General features: G+C 41.6%; 1 protein-coding gene across 4 annotated transcripts in view; it reads right to left on the reverse strand.

The window, feature by feature from the left end:
- Window positions 1-6,941: 6,941 nt before the first annotated feature.
- Window positions 6,942-20,711, reverse strand: part of fhl3b (four and a half LIM domains 3b) — a 21,451-nt gene continuing 7,681 nt past the window's right edge. Inside the window, exons 2-7 of one of the 4 annotated variants that reach the window (XR_006927136.1) lie at window positions 19,411-19,589; window positions 17,636-17,810; window positions 11,286-11,455; window positions 10,928-11,114; window positions 10,609-10,818; window positions 9,677-9,815 (exon numbers count right to left, since the gene is read on the reverse strand). Coding sequence is in view for 2 of the 4 variants with exons in the window: in XM_046859044.1 (XP_046715000.1) it covers window positions 9,670-9,815; window positions 10,928-11,114; window positions 11,286-11,455; window positions 17,636-17,810; window positions 19,411-19,566 (834 nt within the window). In the remaining 2 variants the exon portion in view is untranslated. Of the gene's footprint in view, window positions 9,816-10,608; window positions 10,824-10,927; window positions 11,115-11,285; window positions 11,456-17,621; window positions 17,811-19,410; window positions 19,590-20,711 lie in introns of those variants that run through there. The other 3 variants (XR_006927137.1, XM_046859044.1, XM_046859045.1) reach the window with 3 other exon arrangements.

Genomic DNA, 20,711 nt, shown 5'->3' on the forward strand with positions numbered 1-20,711 from the left:
CCAACTCCTCGATTGGGTGGGGGAATGGAGGAATGGGGGAATAGGGTGGGGGGCATTGCATCAGCTTCCTGTTATGGGTCAAAAACCATTTCCTGATGCTGTTTGAGTGATGGAAACTCACAGTATTCCAAAGTATCACACTTTGGTAAATCATCTAAAAATGGAGCCCTTTCATTAGGGATGAGAGTCCTATAGAGGATCTTTAAGAAGGTGAGGAGATGCTGTGTGTTGTATGGGCCTATAAGGGGAATATGACGGACCCTGCCAGCCTCATCCACGTAAATGAAGTAGTGTGGTGTTTCGCTTGACTCCTATCTTACGCTCCAACCCAGAAGATACCCAATTAATTATGCATTTCATTTCATAAGATACATCAAATGCACACACACTGCATGTTGTTTTTCCTACAGCTATACATGTATATGGGTCACACTGTAGTGTGTGTAAGTCACTATAAGAAGTAAATTATGTAAATTAGTTACTGTATGAAGATGTTTTATCTGTACATACTGGTACCGTAGCTCCTTTACACGGTCACTGTTCCTTTCTCATGGTACACGGTACAGCCGTTTGATGTGGAGTCTTTAACACCCTGTTGATACTTAAGATGCCCTCTGTTTTTTTCCCTCAGCCTAATGGCATTGTTTGCTCGGACTATGGTGCAAATAGTCTCCTCTTGCTGAGGTGTGAAAAGGGGTCTTCTGCCACCCCATGAGGTAATCCTGCAGTCCTGTGTGGAAAAAAATACACTAATGCAATACAGATATTCGTACATGTATTTGTGTGTTACAGAAGGTATATCCACACTACAACATCACAGTCTAGGCACACTGATGCCTAACTATTTTGGGGTTTAAGACTCTTCAGGTGAGAACCAATATAATAGATTTGGAGCAACATGACAAAACTGATAATGTAGGAAACAGCAAAAAATTGTATACAATCAATTACATGAATGTGCACATGAGGAGGTTGAACAAGTAATTTAAAAAATATCATTTCTGATCTAAGAAACGCTCCAAAGCAACCAGGAAAAACTAATCGTGTGAAATGAATGAGTGATGTAGTGTCATTGATGTTTTGACCACTAAGTGGCGCTGCACATCACAAATCCCACACGCTACAATAGTTCCACTCTCATGTACTTTCTGTCTGTGTTGTAGGATCCTTCCCGGATTTTTCCGTGCAGGAAACTCATTTTCCAAATTCCTATAACCGCGTGGACGAGGAGCACATGGACTGCTTTACTCCCACATTACAGGGTGCAGAGAAATCCCTCAATCCTCTCCTCATTCACTTCTATTAATTCTATAAAACTCGACAATCCTCTCCTCATTCACTTCTATTAATTCTATAAAATTTGACAATCCTCTCCTCATGCACTTCTATTAATTCTATAAAACTCGACAATCCTCTCCTCATGCACTTCTATTAATTCTTTAAAACTTGACAATCCTCTCCTCATGCACTTCTATTAATTCTATAAAACTCGACAATCCTCTCCTCATTCACTTCTATTAATTCTATAAAACTCTACAATCCTCTCCTCATTCACTTCTATTAATTCTATAAAACTCTACAATCCTCTCCTCATTCACTTCTATTAATTCTATAAAACTCGACAATCCTCTCCTCATGCACTTCTATTAATTCTATAAAACTCGACAATCCTCTCCTCATTCACTTCTATTAATTCTATAAAACTCTACAATCCTCTCCTCATTCACTTCTATTAATTCTATAAAACTCGACAATCCTCTCCTCATTCACTTCTATTAATTCTATAAAACTCTACAATCCTCTCCTCATGCACTTCTATTAATTCTATAAAACTCTACAATCCTCTCCTCATTCACTTCTATTAATTCTATAAAACTCTACAATCCTCTCCTCATGCACTTCTATTAATTCTATAAAACTCGACAATCCTCTCCTCATTCACTTCTATTAATTCTATAAAACTCTACAATCCTCTCCTCATTCACTTCTATTAATTCTATAAAATTTGACAATCCTCTCCTCATTCACTTCTATTAATTCTATAAAACTCTACAATCCTCTCCTCATTCACTTCTATTAATTCTATAAAATTTGACAATCCTCTCCTCATGCACTTCTATTAATTCTATAAAACTCGACAATCCTCTCCTCATGCACTTCTATTAATTCTTTAAAACTCGACAATCCTCTCCTCATGCACTTCTATTAATTCTATAAAACTCGACAATCCTCTCCTCATTCACTTCTATTAATTCTATAAAACTCTACAATCCTCTCCTCATTCACTTCTATTAATTCTATAAAACTCTACAATCCTCTCCTCATGCACTTCTATTAATTCTATAAAACTCTACAATCCTCTCCTCATTCACTTCTATTAATTCTATAAAACTCTACAATCCTCTCCTCATGCACTTCTATTAATTCTATAAAACTCGACAATTAACTGTAGAGCTCGGAATCACTTCATATTCACCATTTAACATCCATTTAACCGTTTAACTTTTAACATCATTATGGCTTTTAATTTGATATATATTTTTTAATTCTTTATTTTCTTTATCTCTTATTTGCTTGATTTAGAATTTTATTCATGTTAATTGCATTAGAGTTTTTCTCAGTTGCAATTTCTCAGAACAATGTGTACAAAAAGCACAACACTGGATTTCTTGCAAAAGCCTGAACTTTTCTCAAAATCCTCAGTTCATTCCTCAAAAGTGAGTATTTGTGTCAATGAACATCTCATTCCCATCAGAATGAAAAGTGTCTTTGTGATTGTTTACAAACAAAATTATCAAAATGTTTAGTCGTGTTTTCAGGATTTCCTGTTATAAACTCTGGTTTGGATCACAGAGACTGAAAATACACTTGACTGTTTGGGATCTGAATTTCAGCACAAATTCATTTATTTAATTGGATATTTGATTTATATTGATTGTAAAAGACCGGACAGGATTCACACTTTTACTGTACTCGTGTTCGTTTGTTTTTTGGTTGTTGATTCATTTTGAGAATGTAGAATTCTGTGTTTTGTCTGTTTTCACTCTCCAACTGAAGCTTCACCAGATTCACCTTTGACCTGTTTTAGAGAACTGGTTGATCATTGGTTGATCTGATGTCGTTCACTCGCCCTCATTAGTGACGTTCAACATTCATCTGCACAATTCATCAATCGAACACATTTACAAAAAACAGTGTAATAGAAATGTTAGATGACAGATGATGATGACTGGTTGAATCATTTTACATTCGCTGACGTACACAATGAACTGATGCTGAGATGTTTTTGGGGGTTAAAACTATTCAGGTGAAATCAGTAGAATATATTTTGATTAACATGAAATAAACAACTGATAATGTAGGAAACAGCAGACACTCGTACACAATTGATTAAATTAATGTACAAAAGCGTTCGCAATTTGATCAAAGCAACAAGAAATGTTCTCATGATGAGCACAAATGACGACATGACGTGGAGGCTGAACAAGTAGTTTTGAGAATTTCATTTCTGATCTGAGAAAAAAAATCCAAAGCAACTGCAAGTTTTACTGAATTAATTATTATTTGTCTCATTTAATTACTTACATTTCTTATAATTATTATTAATATTGATTGATTGATTGATTGATTTATGTAAAAAAAAATTCTGAATATCTGAAAAGACAAAAATAAATGAAAGCTCCTCCTCCTGCTCTTAGACCAATGCATGTAGATGAAGACCTCATCCATTTACACACATTTACCATTTACTTTAATTCAAACTTGGGACTTTTTTTTATTATACAATATATTCATTTATTCGATTGTGACAATTTAATCTTAATTAATTAATTTAGTTAAAAATTCATTACTTTTTAAAGTGAAAACTAGATAGATAGATAGATAGATAGACAGACAGACAGACAGACAGACAGACAGACAGACAGACAGATAGATAGATAGATAGATAGATAGATAGATAGATAGATAGATAGATAGATGGATAGATAGATAGATAGATAATATAAATGCTGTTGCAGCAGCATAAAGAACAGTTAAATATAAAGTAAAACGGCAGATTAATAAACAAAAAGTAAATGAACAGTTACTCAGTAAAACATGGCCGTCACTTTTAATATCGGATATAAAACACTTTTTTAATCTTTCGTTTACAAGTGTCAGTGATGTGGAAATCAGGAGACGAGGATGAAATCAGGAGCGTACGTGTTTAATAAATGAGCTGCTTTATTGCTGGATTTTTTTTTTTGCACACTCATTTGGTGGGAATTTTATTGAATGGTCATCTTATCTGTGTTTTAAACAGTGGACGCCAGTAATGCTGGGAAAGTCACTTTTACTATCGCAGTTAAACCTTCGAGCAATGAGTGTGTGTGTGTGTGTGTGTGTGTGCGTGTGCGTGTGTTTCAGTCAGTTAGTCATTCAGTAAGGGCTTGTTATGGGTCACTCATTGACTTCAATGTTAAGCATGTTGACCACTTCCTGGAAAAATGACCACGGATGATGTTAAACAGTATTCTAGAGCCGTGGCACTGCCGATTGTGATAGAACTACATTTCACTTCACACATTTATGCCCTGAGCTATATAACTTATATAACCGGGGAAAAAAGCTTGAGTGAATCTTTAGACTCGTATAGAAACAGTAACAAAAACAAAGCTGACAGAAATAGCTGATGTGGCCTGCAGATGCTGGCTGGATGTGTTTTTATGAACATGTGTATTGTTGGGAGGTTTTTTGAAAGGCGTAGGCGACGACTCTCTGTTTAAAATACAGTGTGCTACACGAAAAGCCATTATTGTATCCTTTATTTAAGGAGCAGAAAATCATCGGGGATTTAAAGTCAGTCCTAGTACAAACAAATGGTTCATTCCTCCCGAGGAAAAGACGTAAGCTGAGCTTGATACTGCTCTGATTTCCTGCCAAATGAGTGTGTGAGTGTGTGTGTAGTGCTTTCTTTCAGATGTCAGTCAGCAGGGTCAAGGCTCGACTCCCAGAACAGTCATGAGAATTGTGAAACAGGAAATAAACACCGCTGGTTCTTTTCTTCAGGCTGGACGATGGATGTTAGAGTCCATCGTAGGAATAATTCTATTATTTTGTATACTGTTTTTGTATTCTATTCTGTACTATGTACAGAATAGAATACAAAAACAGTATACAAAATAATAGAATTCAGTAGAATAGAATAGAAATAAATTGAATTGAATAGAACCCTCCAGATTGATAGATTCCTTTGATTGACTCAGCTAAAAGAGTGGTTTGTAAAATAATTTCTTTGGTATCAATTCTTTCAGAAAGTCACACTGAGACTGACAGTTCCACCTTTCCCACTTTGAGTTCTCTTTAGCACCTTCAACTCACCGTACTCAGACTTCACCTTTTAAGGTTCTTTGTTCCACCGGCAGCTTGGGTCTTTTGATTGAACACAGTCACATATCTTCCTCCTCCCACATGGGCCTCGGTTCCTCGCTCGTTCTTCAGCCTGTCAGCTATGAAGAGCAGCACTACAACACTCTCCTGGGTCAGGAACACACCGAGGCAAGAGTGGAGTGGTGCACGTGGACCTGCACATCCATTACTCATTATTAAAAGGAGTCTGTGTGGCAGTTAGTGTCTTTCAAACCTCAGACACAAAGTCCTGTTTTGGATCGTGTTGCCCTTTTTAGGACAAAACATCTGGGTGATGATTAAGTGCAGACTTTCTTCCCAACTGCACGTTAATGTAGGATGGGGTGAACTCAGATACACTTCCTCAGAAATGATTCCAGTGGTACTTTATCTTAATTACATAATACAAAGAATATCAGAGCTAAAATAATACCTGCTGGTACATACATGTACATACAATCAAAAATGAAACACTAGACCAGAGAACAGTGCAGAATTCAATAGAATTAAACATAATGCAATCTGATACAGTAAATTAGAAAAAATATGTAGAACTCAAAAGAACCATGGAATAAATATTAATAATAATAATAATAATAATAATAATAATACAAAAGAACATAACATAAAGGAATAGTGCACTATAGACTTGTCTATAATAGAATTAATTAACAAAATAATAGAATAAAAAAAAATGTAATCCTGAAGAAATAGAAAGTAACAGAACTTTAATGTATAGAATAGAATAGAATAGTAAATGAAAAAATAAAATAGAAAAGAACATAAAGAAATGAAAGACTCTAAAATAGAATATAAAATAAAGTAATATATTACTATCTATAGAATAGAATTAAATAGAATTAAAAAGAACAACATATAGGAATAGAACACAGAATATATAATATAATATAATATAATATAATATAATATAATATAATATAATATAATATAATACAATAGAATAAAACTATTAATAGAATAAAAAATATTAGAACATAAATTAGAATAAAAAAAACTTCTATGGGAATAGAAATTAACAGAACGTAAAAGTGTAGAATAGAATAAAAAAATTAGGCAAACAAATTTATAGAATAAAATAAACATGAAATATAAAAATAAAAACCTGTATCTAATCAATAAGATTGTGAAGTTTTACTGTAAGGAGGCTTCATGTCAGTTCAACATGTATAGAAGGAGTCTCTAGGGTCAAGGCTTTGTAACAGTCAGAGTTAAAGTTGGGAAATGAAGCTCTATCTGCTCTAACGTACTGTAAGTGAGAAGGGGGAAAGTCCACACTCTAACATGGTTTACTCCAATAAATCAAAAGTTTTTATTATTAAGTACAAAGTGACAGTGTGTATAAACTTTAATAAACAGAGGTCTGAAGAAAAAAGTCTCAGAATTTCCCAGATTTAATACTTTTTTATTAAGTGTGCCATACAATAAAACACAAAACATGGGTTGAAGTGAAAGCTCTCCTGCTATAAAGTTTCAACCCTATGGAACACCTTTGGGATGAAAGTGAACACTGACTGCCGCTCAGGTCTCCTCACCTCACCTACATTCAGTACCTGACTTTACTAACTCCATTGTGGCTGAATGAATCTCCACAAAATCTAGTGGAACATCTTCCTTGAACAGTGGAGGATATTATAAAAGCAAACAGATGTTCAAAAATCATTCAATCTTCCAATCTTATGAGGTCAGATGTCCATAGGTTTGAGGTCAGAGCTTGCTGAGTTTACATTGTGCACAGGGGCATTGTCATGTGGAACGGGTTTCTGTCTCCGAGAGGGGAAAATGTCATGCTAGAACATCCAAATGGTGTTCTTCCACCAGAAGAAGCACATATGGCTGGAAAAGTCAGGTGTCCCAATACTTTTTGTCCAAAAAGTGTATCTTGTATACCATTGGAACAATGAAACGTGTATATGAACATGAACGTGAACCTTTAAAATGGAATAAAAAGAGAGAAAACTTGTAACGTGAGCATTAGTTTACACATTAATGTCTATATTGCAACTACTGTGAGAATTTCAGTGGCACCTTGAAAACATTTTACGGCTAATTTACATGCTGAAATATAACCGAAACGCTAAACGGCTGCTGGAATGCGGTTCTTCACGCCCGTCGAGACGTCTTGAGGCAGGTTACGCAAAACGTGTGCATTTGTTCAGGTAGAAATCATTAGATGTGGAATGTGATAAGGAAAATATGCGGAATACATTTGTCATTTTGCTGTGCTGATATACGACATGGCAGCTTCACGCTAGGAAAAGGCTAGAACAAAAACAAGTGTGTGTGTGTGTGTGTGTGTGTGTGTGGAGTGGTCTTTGAATGTAGCTAGTGTTTATGTAAGAGTCATCATTATGATTCATTGGCTTTGAATTGCTACTAATTATTTACACAGAATCTTGTGGATGCTGAGTATAACAACAGGATAATTTTAGCTAACAGAAGGATTTTAGTGGAAAATTCACCTCTGAGGAGAAACATTGACATTCCTGATGATTTTGTGTCATTTATCAAGTTTCGAGTCCATTCACCTTGTCCCTGTAATAATAATAATAATAGTGTGCTAGCTGGCTAAATCATTTACCTCAGATTTTAGCTAGCTTGTGTTTTGGTGCTCCTGTTTCCTTGTTGCCTACCAACACCTTCAACTATTTAACCACAACAATTTGTTTTTGATTGGAGAAAATACGAGTTGTTGAGCTCCGGATCAACACACCGTAACTAACGAGTGTGCATGTGTTTGTGTGTGTGGAAATTATGATGTAGCTATTACTGTTCTGTTACGTTTGATTATACAAAGTATACACACACACAAAACAATTTATAATATAATCTGTGAGCAAAACATTTTATGTGCCAATGCTTTTTTTTTTTAAGGTGGGAGCTCAGTGGTTAGGCTCTGACTTACTGATCAGAAGGTTGGGGGTTTTGAGCCCAAACATCTTCCAAGCTGCCACTGTTGAGCTCTGCCATGACAACATCGTAACTTAAAAAAATGTTGTCTAGACATGGCCTTGCCTACCCAGGAGTCTGAGGATCAGTATGGAGTAGTATAGTGTAATCCGTAAAAAGTAATTTACACTACCGTAATGTATAAACTTTACACTACACGTGTATGCGTGAACCGGACACGTTCAGTTTCAGGGTCGAGTGATAGCGATAAAATGGAGTAACATAAGATCTAAAATTAGGCTTTAAAACACCAATAACACAAAAAATATGTGCTCTAAAACCAAAACAACTGAACTCTATGGCATCTCACAAAGCAGGAGATGCGAACATCCTGGCAACGTCCCAAAGTATTGTGTGAAAATTTAAATGGTGCGTGAAAATTTTAATATCGTAACAATTTACTTTGTACAGCTATCGTAAAAAAACGTCAATTACTACCTCTGTGTGTGTGTGTGTGTGTGTGTGTGTGTGTGTATATACTGTATATATATTATGGCTAAAAGTAATTTGAGTCCTCAGTGTGCCATCCTAAACCATTAAAAATAATGTGTATATAATAATAATAATAATAATAATAATAATAATAATAATAATAATAATAATGTGTTTAAACCCAATAAACTTTACTAAAATATAAGAAACATTTTTTTGGTTTCCTGATCAGAAGTTCAGCAGATTTAGGCCCCAGCACTCTCACATTGCCTCTGTTGGGCCCTTGAGCAAGGCCCTTATAACTCTATGCTGTAGGAGCACTGTATCTGACTCGCTCGTTTAAATCTATATTCAGAGCTCCTCAGAGTCTCAAATAATGCTTATATGGTAATTTGCATATCACACAGGATTGGTCTAGCTTTTTTTGTGACATCCTTAAGTCAAGCACAGACACTCCCCCCGAATCAGGTTCATACCCTCAAATCTTTTTTCGGAATCTGGTGCCAAATCTCGATTGAAGGACGTGCAAACAATATTCAATCTTATAAAACTCAAATCAAGTGTAGAAATGGAAGTGTGGGGAGTCACTGCACACGGTATAGTGTGAATAATTTCTTCAGAATAAACACTGCTTTGAAATAATAAACAGATTACACACACACACACACACACACACACACACACACACACACACACACACACACACACACACACACACAGATTAGTTTATATAGAATGTCAAAACGTTTAAAAACAAAACCGATAAAATAAAAACGTCAGGTTTGACCAGGCTGGATCTCCAACACCTGATCCTGAATCAATGTTCAGGTTCACACACACACACACACACACACACACACACACACACACACAATCTGTGTTTTAGTTGTTACAGTCTTTACACAGGATCTTTGAGCCGCTGGGGAAAAATCCGGCTCCGACCAGAGAGACGGAGCATCCGGAGCACTTAAAGCACGACTGATGCCACTGGTGGTCCTCGAAGGAAACGTACTTTCCATCACCAAAACCTGAGAGAGAAAGAGAGAGAGAGAGAGAGAGAGAGAGAGAGAGAGAGAGAGAGAGAGAGATAGGCAAAGAGACAAAAAGAGATTTCTGTTTAGTAGTAGGCACAAAGAGTCTTATCCTATTTACATTTCAACTCATTCTCGTCTTTAATAACCACACACACACACACACACACACACACACACACACACACACACACACACACACACACACACAACCCTAGAAAATGCTCAGTCAGAAGACTCACATGATATTTCTACCTTAATGCACCTGTGAGTGAGTCTTCTGTTAGATTTGAATATTAATGTACAAAAACAAACCCACATTGGCTCTGTTTTACACGTGTTCTGATTGGCGCTCGGTGTATCTACTGATCACCAACATACAGTTCAGCATCAGTTCAACATCAACAGATCATTTACAGAGGAATAAATGATGAAGAAACTCCAGACTCGATCTCACACAACATCTTATTTGCATGATATGTTTTAAGTAGTTTTGAGTTCATGATAATTGTAATAGAAATCAATCAGTGTTTGAGTCGTTAATATCATTCTATTAATAGATCAGTGTGCTGAGAGTCACATTCAAGTCTTTTCACATAAACTGAGTTGATTAATTAAAGAATCTTTTAATAAAAATGATAAAAAGAACATTATAGTTATAATAAATCAGTACTTTGGATACTTAAGTATATTTGAAGGCAAACACTTTTGTACTTTTACTCAAGTGAAAGTCTAAAGGGACACTATTACTGGAAGAATATTTTACAGAGAGGATCTACTTTCACTCAACTGCATGGTTTGTGTACTTCATCCACCACTGAATTCTGAGAGGCAGGAGAGCAAACTGGCCATGGTGTCTCATTCTGTGAAGTCTCTCTATCTGATCTCTTTCTTTCTCTCCCTCTCGTTCTTCTCGGTCAATTACAGTAAGACAAGCCAATTGTAGACTTCTGATGTGGAACTGGATGTACAGCACGTTACTGCGAGTGTGTTACTCCACCTTGCCTTGTGAAAAGAGTAGGTGGTAGCTCAGAACGGAAAGGCAATAGACGGAATCGCTTCGGTTTTACATGTACTGTAAATATACGGACACACACACGCACACACACCTGTGATGGCTTTGTTGCAGGCGGTGCATTTCTGTGCGTACAGGCGGCTGAAGCACTTGACGCAGTAAGGTTTGTCCCCCTGAGAGGTGAAGGGTTGACCTGCCAACTGCATTTTACAGCCTGTGCACAGGAAACACTCCCTGTGCCACGGCTCGTCCTGGTATGTCACCCCGCCCTGCACCAGTATCTGCAACACACACACACACACACACACACACACACACACACACACACACACACATACACATTCAGGAATGACTGGTAAATGAATAAGCTTCTCATTAGGTATTTAGGTATTAGGTATATAAAAAAAGCATGTGTAGGTGTGTGTGTGTGTGTGTGTGTGTGTGTGTGAGACCTGTTTGCAGTGACTGCAGCGAGGGGCGAAGCGTCCCTCATAGCAGGGCACGCAGTAATACTGGTCCTTATCAGGGATAAAAGACTGCGAGCCCAAAGACTGCTGACACACACAACACACAAAACACTCCTCGTGCCAGGTAGAACCACCGTACTCCAACTTCTTCGATCCTGAGGGGGGGCAAAAAATGTTCACAGTAAAAAGGTTCATTAATAATATTCTCGTACTCGATATTTGGAAAAAGAAGCTTTTTAAAGCTTCAGAAAGAAAGAAAGAAAGACTGAGAGGTGAAGTACAGAAAGTGGAGAATGAAGGTGGAGCATAGACTTTATAAACACATGTCCGGTTCATTCCAGTCATATTTACTCCACTGATAAAATCTGGGCTGGAGAGAGTCACCTCTCACACAGGAAGTGATGTAATAGGGCATGTGATGCCCATGTATAGCTTTAGGACATAGTGCAGTAACATCACCTGATCAACACCATGCATTTCTATCACCATCATCACAATCATCATCACATCATCGATAGATAGATAGATAGATAGATAGATAGATAGATAGATAGATAGATAGATAGATAGATAGATAGATAGATAGATAGACAGACAGACAGACAGACAGTCAGAAAGAAAGAAATAAAGACAATGAAGCAAACAGAGCAGGGAAGAAAATAGAAAGACATCTAAATGTAATGTAGAACAGGATAGAAATAACAAAACAAGTAAACAGAAAGAAAGAAAGAAAGAAAGAAAGAAAGAAAGAAAGAAAGAAAGAAAGAAAGAAAGAAAGAAAGAAAGAAAGATGGGTGAGTCACACATGTGCTGAGACAATTATACTGAACATACTTTCTGTGTATGTGTGAAATAAAGAAACTGATACTGCAGTATGACTCATGTATACCCCGTCTGTCTGTCTGTCTGTCTGGGTGTCTATCTCTCTTCCTCTACTTTGTCATCACTCGTTTGCTCATCATTAGCTGTCACTTGTTTTTATGTTAGTAAAGTTTAATGTGATCCCCATGGGCAGACGAGTGCAGCTCTGCAAGTCGATCCAGTCCTAATCATGATCTTCACACCTGATTCATGAAAACTCCTTATGCCTCATCTCTGTGTCTGCGTGGTGAACTTACTAAACACCAAACACCAGAACTGTGATCAAAGAACACTCTTTACCCTTTTTCCCCAGCTATAATGGCATCCCTTCTGCAAGTGCCACCAGTCCAGCTGTTTGTATGTACCTGACATTATATACCTGACACTATGTGAGACAGTGAGTCTTCACAGGCCCGTTGTCAGGAGAAAACGTGTTCACCCACACCAGAAAAAGGGGATAAAATGTCCCAAAGGTCCCAAAAACGTTTGGCAATACTCGGGGAGTGAAACATTATTATGCCATTATATACCTGACATTATATACCTGATATTATATACCTGACATTATATACCTGATATTATATACCTGACATTATATACCTGATATTATATACCTGATATAATGTACCTGATACTATATACCTGACATTATATACCTGTCAGGGATCCACCAGCCACACCTTCACTTATCACTCCAAGCCACTCTCCCACTTACTAATCAGCTACACCTGGCACTCATCAGCTTCCCTGCTATATAACCCCCGTTCCTCCACCAGCTCATTGTCCGTTCTACAGCTTAGGCAATAGAACACTGTCGGACTACTCAAGCTACTCAGTGTTGTTTATTTGTTGGCTACGTGACTCTAGGTGTTTTGTTTTTGCTTCTACCTGATCACAGCTCTTACCTGGTTTAGCAACCTGGGGTTTCCTTTTTGTGTTTTTGCCCTGTTCTTTTCTCATTAAAAGCCTTGTGGATTTCACTTCGGTTTCCGGCACGTTCTTTTGCCTGACAGAAGAACGGACCTTCACAAAACCGAGGGGCACCATAACACGGAAGGAAAGAAACAGCGTTACCTCAGCATGGAGGACCAGCCCGCTGCCGCGTCCGGGTTAGCGGAGGACCAGCCCGTTTCCACGTCCGAGTTCGTGAGGGAGCTCACCGCCGCGCTTCGAGAGGCTTTTCTGGCCGGAAGCCGCACACCAAACTCCTCCACCATCCGGCAGCCCGATGGCTCTCCCAGCGTCTTTTTCCGGAAATGCGGCGGAATGTCATGGCTTCCTGCTCCAGGCGGCCATCTACATCGAGATGCGACCACAATGTTTTCCTAGCGAACGAGCAAAGGTCGCGTTTCTGATTTCGCTGCTCACCAGAAGAGCGCTAGCGTGGGCAAGAGCGCTCTGGAGCGCAGCGAGCCCGGCCCTGACGTCATACGCCGCTTTCACGAGTCATTTCACCGAGGTATTTAGCACCGCCCCCGGGGATACCTCAACCGCTGATCAGCTGCTCAACCTCCACCAGGGGACAGACAGCGTGTCGAGTTACAGCCTCCGCTTCCGCACTCTGGCGGCATCTGCTGGTTGGGATGAGAAGGCACTGTTGGCTGTATATCGCAGAGGCCTAAATCAGGAGCTCCGGCTGGCGATGGCCACTTATGATGACTCTCTGTGGCTTGAGGCATTTATTCAGAGATCCATCCGAGTCTCTCAACACCTGGCAGCCTGCAAATCCCCCGAGGTCGAACCAGCACAGGCTATGGCAGCGCCAACAACTCCAGAACCCGAACCCATGCAACTCGGGTCACAGCGGCTGTCTCGGCAAGAAAGGGAGCGCCGGTGGGCGGCCGGAGCTTGCCTCTACTGTGGAGAGAGAGGACATCGCGTGGCCCAATGTCCTGTGAGGCCTCCTCGTCGGACGGTGAGTACTGTCACGCTTTCTTCTGACATTACTCATCTGTCTACGCTCAGGGTCACATTGGTAACCCCTGCTCTCTCTCTATCGGCTAACGCCCTAGTTGACTCAGGATCCGCGGGGAACTTCATCTCCCAGGCGTGTCTAGAACGCCTCCAGGGGATCCCAGGAACTGGCCGTCCAGACCATCCAGGGACGACCATTAGGGAAGGGCAAGGTGAAGTACTGTGCTCCACTTATCGTCCTCCAATTTGGAGTGCTACACCAAGAAGAGATTCAACTTCTCGTACTGGAGGATTTGACAGTGGACGTGATCCTGGGTCGTCCCTGGTTAGCCAAGCACTCCCCTACTTGTTCCTGGACCCGTGCGACATCTTGGAGTGGAGCCCCGCCTGCCGGCACAAGTGTTTACGTCCACTCCCGACTCCCCTCCGGACCGTCTTAACCCTGGCAGCTACTCAAGTGGAAGGAGCTCCCCAACCCGCTCAGGTGGAGATCCCGCATGAATATCGGGCCTTCTCTGACGTCTTTAGTGAGAAGGCCGCCACTAAGTTACCCCCACACCGGCCGTGGGACTGTGCCATTGATCTAAAGCCTGGGGCTAAGCTACCAAAGGGCCAGGGTCTACCCCTTGTCAGCCCTGGAACACCAAGCAATGGAGGGCTACATCCAACAGGCCCTCCGACAGGGCTTCATCACCCAGTCTTCCTCCCCGGCGGCCTCTAGCTTCTTCTTTGTGGCAAAGAAGGACGGGGGTTTGCGCCCTTGCATTGACTACAGGGGCCTTAATGCACAGATCGCCCCGCTTCCGTACCCGCTCCCCCTGGTCCCAGAGGCCTTGGAAGAACTACGTGAGGCTCGCGTCTTTACCAAGCTGGATCTCCGAAGCGCGTACAACCTGGTGCGCATCCGTGAAGGGGACGAGTGGAAGACGGCGTTCATTACTCCCTCTGGTCACTATGAGTATCGGGTCATGCCGTATGGCCTTTCCATTGCTCCGGCGGTCTTTCAAAACTGTATGAACGAGGTTTTCCGTCCCTTCCTCCATCGGTTCGTAATTGTTTACATTGACGACATCCTGATCTACTCCAGGACGCTGCACGAACACCACAAGCACGTCACCCAGGTCCTAGCCCGGCTGCGAGAACACCGACTATATCTCAACCTTCCCAAGTGTGAGTTCCATCGCTCGGAGATACAGTTCCTGGGTTACAACATCAACGCAGCAGGCATCAGGATGGATGAAAGGAAGGTGATGGCCGTACGGGATTGGCCCGTTCCCACCTCAATCAAGGAACTCCAGAGGTTTCTTGGCTTCGCCAACTTCTACCGCCGGTTCATTGGAGGTTTCAGCCTGGTTACCGCCTCACTCACATCTCTCCTGAGAGGAAAAGCCAAGACCCTCTCCTGGACCCCAGAAGCACAAAAGGCCTTCGAGGAGCTACGCACGAGGTTCTGTACCGCTCCGCTTCTCCATCATCCTGACCCCCAGCTCCCATTTGTCGTCGAGGTGGACGCATCTTCCACGGGCGTAGGGGCCACCCTCTCCCAGCATTCAGGGAATCCCCCTCAACTCCATCCCTGCGCCTACTTCTCAAAAAAGCTGTCTCCAGCGGAACTGAACTACGACATCGGTAACCGGGAACTCCTGGCCATCAAACTGGCCCTGGAGGAGTGGAGACACTGGCTGGAGGGGGCTGTCCATCCTTTCATAGTCATCACGGATCACAAGAACCTTCAGTACCTCCGTGAGGCTAAGCGCCTAAATCCCCGTCAGGCACGATGGGCTCTCTTTTTTTTACTCGGTTTAACTTCACCATCACCTATCGACCAGGCTCAAAGAACGGCAAGGCCGATGCTCTCTCCAGCCTATCTTGCCTCCGACGATCGTTCTGAGCCCGATCATATGGGAGTTGGACGAAAACATCCGCACCTGCGTTCTCGTGGTCGTCGATCGGTTCTCCAAGGCCTGCCGCTTTGTCCCTCTCCGAGGCCTCCCCACAGCTCTGGAAACCGCGGAGGCGCTCTTCCATCACGTCTTCCGCAACTACGGCCTCCCTGAGGAGATAGTGTCGGACCGGGGCTCTCAGTTCACCTCACACGTCTGGAGGGTGTTTTTCCGACTACTGGGAGTCACTGTCAACCTGTCGTCCGGTTACCACCCCCAGTCGAACGGCCAGACCGAGGGAAGATCCAAGAGCTGGGGAGGTACCTGAGGACATATTGCCATCAGGACCAGGAGGAGTGGAGCCGGTTCCTGCCCTGGGCGGAGTATGCACAGAACTCGTTGCGCCAAGACACCACAGGTCTCACCCCTTTTCAATGCGTGTTGGGGTTCCAACCCCCACTGTTTCCCTGGTCCGATGAGCCCTCCAACGTGCCCGCGGTGGACCACTGGTTCTGGGAGAGTGTCCGGACATGGGATGCTGCACACACTCAGCTGCGCAGGGCAGTGAGGGAAACCCAGCGACATGCGGATGCACGAAGGTCGGAGGCCCCCGCTTACAGGCCCGGAGACTGGGTCTGGCTATCCACCAGAGATCTCCGACTGCGGCTTCCCTGTCGGAAGTTGAGCCCCCGGTACATCTGGCCGTTCAGGATCGAAAGGCAGGTCAACGAAGCGGCATACCGTCTGGAACTCCCGCCACAGTACCGGATACACCAAACCTTCCGCGTGTCACTTCTCAAGCCACACCATCCTCCGACTGCCCAACGCCCCAGCGAGGTCAGGCCCCCTCCGCCTGAAGTATTGGAACAACCCTCAGTCTATACGGTACGGGAGGTGCTGGACTCTCGTCGTCGGGGCAGGGTGCTGGAATACCTCGTGGACTGGGAGGGCTACGGCCCTGAGGAACGATCATGGGTGGCGAGGCAAAACATATTGGATCCATCGCTCCTGGAGGAGTTCCACGCCGCTCATCCGCATCGGCCAGCGCCCCGGGGTCGGGGTCGACCCAGGCGCAGGGTTAGGGCGCCGAGCCGCCTGGGGAGGGGTACTGTCAGGATCCACCAGCCACACCTTCACTTATCACTCCAAGCCACTCTCCCACTTACTAATCAGCTACACCTGGCACTCATCAGCTTCCCTGCTATATAACCCCCGTTCCTCCACCAGCTCATTGTCCGTTCTACAGCTTAGGCAATAGAACACTGTCGGACTACTCAAGCTACTCAGTGTTGTTTATTTGTTGGCTACGTGACTCTAGGTGTTTTGTTTTTGCTTCTACCTGATCACAGCTCTTACCTGGTTTAGCAACCTGGGGTTTCCTTTTTGTGTTTTTGCCCTGTTATTTTCTCATTAAAAGCCTTGTGGGTTTCACTTCGGTTTCCGGCACGTTCTTTTGCCTGACAATACCTGACATTATATACCTGATATAATGTACCTGATATTATATACCTGACATTATATACCTGACATTATATACCTGATATAATGTACCTGATATTATATACCTGACATTATATACCTGATATTATATACCTGACATTATATACCTGATATTATATACCTGATATTATATACTTGATATTATATACCTGATATTATATACCTGATATTATATACCTGGCATGAAGGTCTTGTTGCAGGCGACACATTTGGAGGAGAACTCGCTGCAGTAGCAGTCGTTACACAGAAGGGCTTCGTCCTGGCAGGTGAAAGGTTCATTGGCAAGCGAGCGACTGCAGTGGGAGCAACGGAAACACTCCTCATGGTAGTGGTGGTCATCATAGTACAACTCCTACACACATACACACACATACACAAAACACACTTATCTATTAAAAAAGTATGACTCAGTTTTACTGGAAAAATATCACACCATTAATTAAATTGAATTGAGTTGTCCTGACTGGGTAAAGGAGCGATCAGTGAAAGAATTAACCAAGAAGTCAGTAATACATGGAAAGACTGGAAAGATCAACATTTAGGGCAAACCCAATACTTCTCATCACCCTGAGAACACAATGCCAATATTAAAGCATGATGGTGGTAACTTGTATTTTGGGGATACTTTTCATCAGTAGAGACAAAAAATAGGACAAAAGAAAAAGAAAACCTGTTCCAGTCTCCAATCAAAACCACACGGAAGTGGTTCAAAACCAGGGACCTAAATGTCCCAGGCAAAGCCTCTGATTGAGAAGCTGTGGCAAGACTCTACTAACAACGTTGTTTATCCAGTCTAATAGAGTACTGATACTAAAAAGATGTGCATAATTTTGCAGAGCACTATACTGGGTCACAGTTTAGCAGTGGAAGTATATCCAAAGTCTGTGTTGTGTTTACACAGATGGCTGTAACCAATGTCCCTGTATTCAACCAGAACAAGGTTTCCATTCCTTATACTTCTGTAACCAGCCAGAACCCAGTTCCCTCTCCTAATGAACCTATAACCAATCAGACCACAGATCTCACCCCTTATACCCCTGCACCCAATCAAACGAGGGTTCCCATTCCTTATACCCCGGCACCCAATCAGAACACAGTTCCCACACCAATGCCCCGTAACCAATCACACCACAGTTTGCACATGAAAGGCAACTGTAACTGAAATCACAAAACGTTTATCATAAAATTTCCAGAATAATTTCCAATTCATTACTGGTTATTCATCTTCCAAGGCAAAGTGTATTTTACAAAGTTTTAAACATACACAGACATTTTTACACAGAGATTTATTGAGATGTTCAGAATAATTATTGCCGTTACTTGTGTGTAATTGTATTCGAGTGCATTCCGAACAGTCAGAAGCTTTTCACAAGATAAACCGTGTTTATATAATGACGCCATGGCATAATCCTCCAGAGTGTGAATTAAATCAACACAAGGCTGTACTGAACCAAATACACACATACACACACACACCTCCAAACACACACACACACACACACACACACACACACACACACACACACACACACACCTACAGACACACATTATACAATCATCTGGGTGTGATATAATTTGCTGATATAATAATACTTTTATCAAATGTTAATAAAACTCAGATCTTACACACACTCATAGTCATCATCATCACACACACACACACACACACACACACACACACATACACACACACACACCTCCAAACACACACACACACACACACACACACACACACACACACACACACACACACACACACCTACAGACACACATTATACAATCATCTGGGTGTGATATAATTTGTTGATATAATAATACTTTTATCAAATGTTAATAAAACTCAGATCTTACACACTCATAGTCATCATCATCACACACACACACACACACACACACACACACACACACACACACACACACACACACACACACACACAAACTCTCTGTCTGACCCGTGAGTTGTGTCCGATAAGCTCTTTGCAGCCCTGGCAGACGTTGGCGTAGAGACGATCGTAGCAGGGGACACAGTGAGGGACGTCGTCCACCTGGATGTACTTTCGCCCGTACAGAGACTCGTTACAGTTCTCACAGTTGAACTGGTCACTCATCCTGATCTACACTCAAACACAACCTGCAATACACACAAACAAAATAAACATCTCACCCAAAAGGTAGCAATACACAAAGGTATGAACAAAGGGTTGTGGACACCTGGTCATAAGATCGGTATAACCATTTATAATCAATGTAATGAAGTTTTATTTGTAAGATGAATTTAACACTGGACATCACTAACAGGCAACAATCACATGGAAAAACTCCCTGAGACAGTAAACCTTGGAGGAACTCATTCCCCTCTTGGTGACATATGCATAGTGCCTTTACAAACAAATATAAACAATTCGAAAGCTGAAAGTCAGTCCAGAACATTGGTATATTTTTTGCATAAACAGTTTTGCCTTCATGTTTTCATTAGTAAACACTTTAACAAAATAGACTTTTTAGTTTAGAGTTTAGAGTTATAGTTAATGGTAGATTTATGGTAGCGTTAGGAATTGGGCTAAAGTAAGAGTTTAGGATAAGGGACTTGGGGGTAGAGTTAGGGTATAAGATTAGGGTTAGTGTAGGGTTAGGGTAGAGTCTGGAACTGTGGAGAGTTAGGGTATAGGATAAGGGTTAGCGTAGGGTTGGGAATTGGGGTAGAGTTAGGTATAGGATTAGGGTTAGTGTAGGGTTAGGGTAGAGTTTGGAACTGTGGTAGAGTTAGGGTATAGGATTAGGGTTAGGGTAGAGTTGGGAATTGGTGATGAGTTAGCGTATAGGATTAGGGTTTAGGATTAGAGTTATGAAAGAGTTGGAAATTGGGGTAGAGTTAGGGTATAGGATTAGGGTTAGGGTAGAGTTGGGAATTGGGGTAGAGTTAAGATATAGGATTAAAGTTTAGGATTAGGGTTATGGTAGAGTTGGAAATTGGGGTAGAGTTAGGGTATAGGATTAGGGTTAGGGTAGGGTTAGGGTGGAGTTAGGAAATGGGGTAAAGTTAGGGTTTAGGGTTAGGGAATTGGGGTAGAGTTAGGGTATAAGGTTAGGGTTAGTGTAGGGTTAGGGTAGAGTTGGGAATTGGGGTAGAGTTAGGGTATAGGATTAGGGTTAGGGTAGAGTTGGGAATTGGGGTAGAGTTAGGGTATAGGATTAGGGCAAAGGATTAGGGTTATTGTAGAGTTGGGAATTGGGGTAGAGTTAGGGTATAGGA

This window comes from Silurus meridionalis, chromosome 10 (assembly GCF_014805685.1).
Source record: "Silurus meridionalis isolate SWU-2019-XX chromosome 10, ASM1480568v1, whole genome shotgun sequence".
Classification (NCBI taxonomy): domain Eukaryota; kingdom Metazoa; phylum Chordata; class Actinopteri; order Siluriformes; family Siluridae; genus Silurus; species Silurus meridionalis.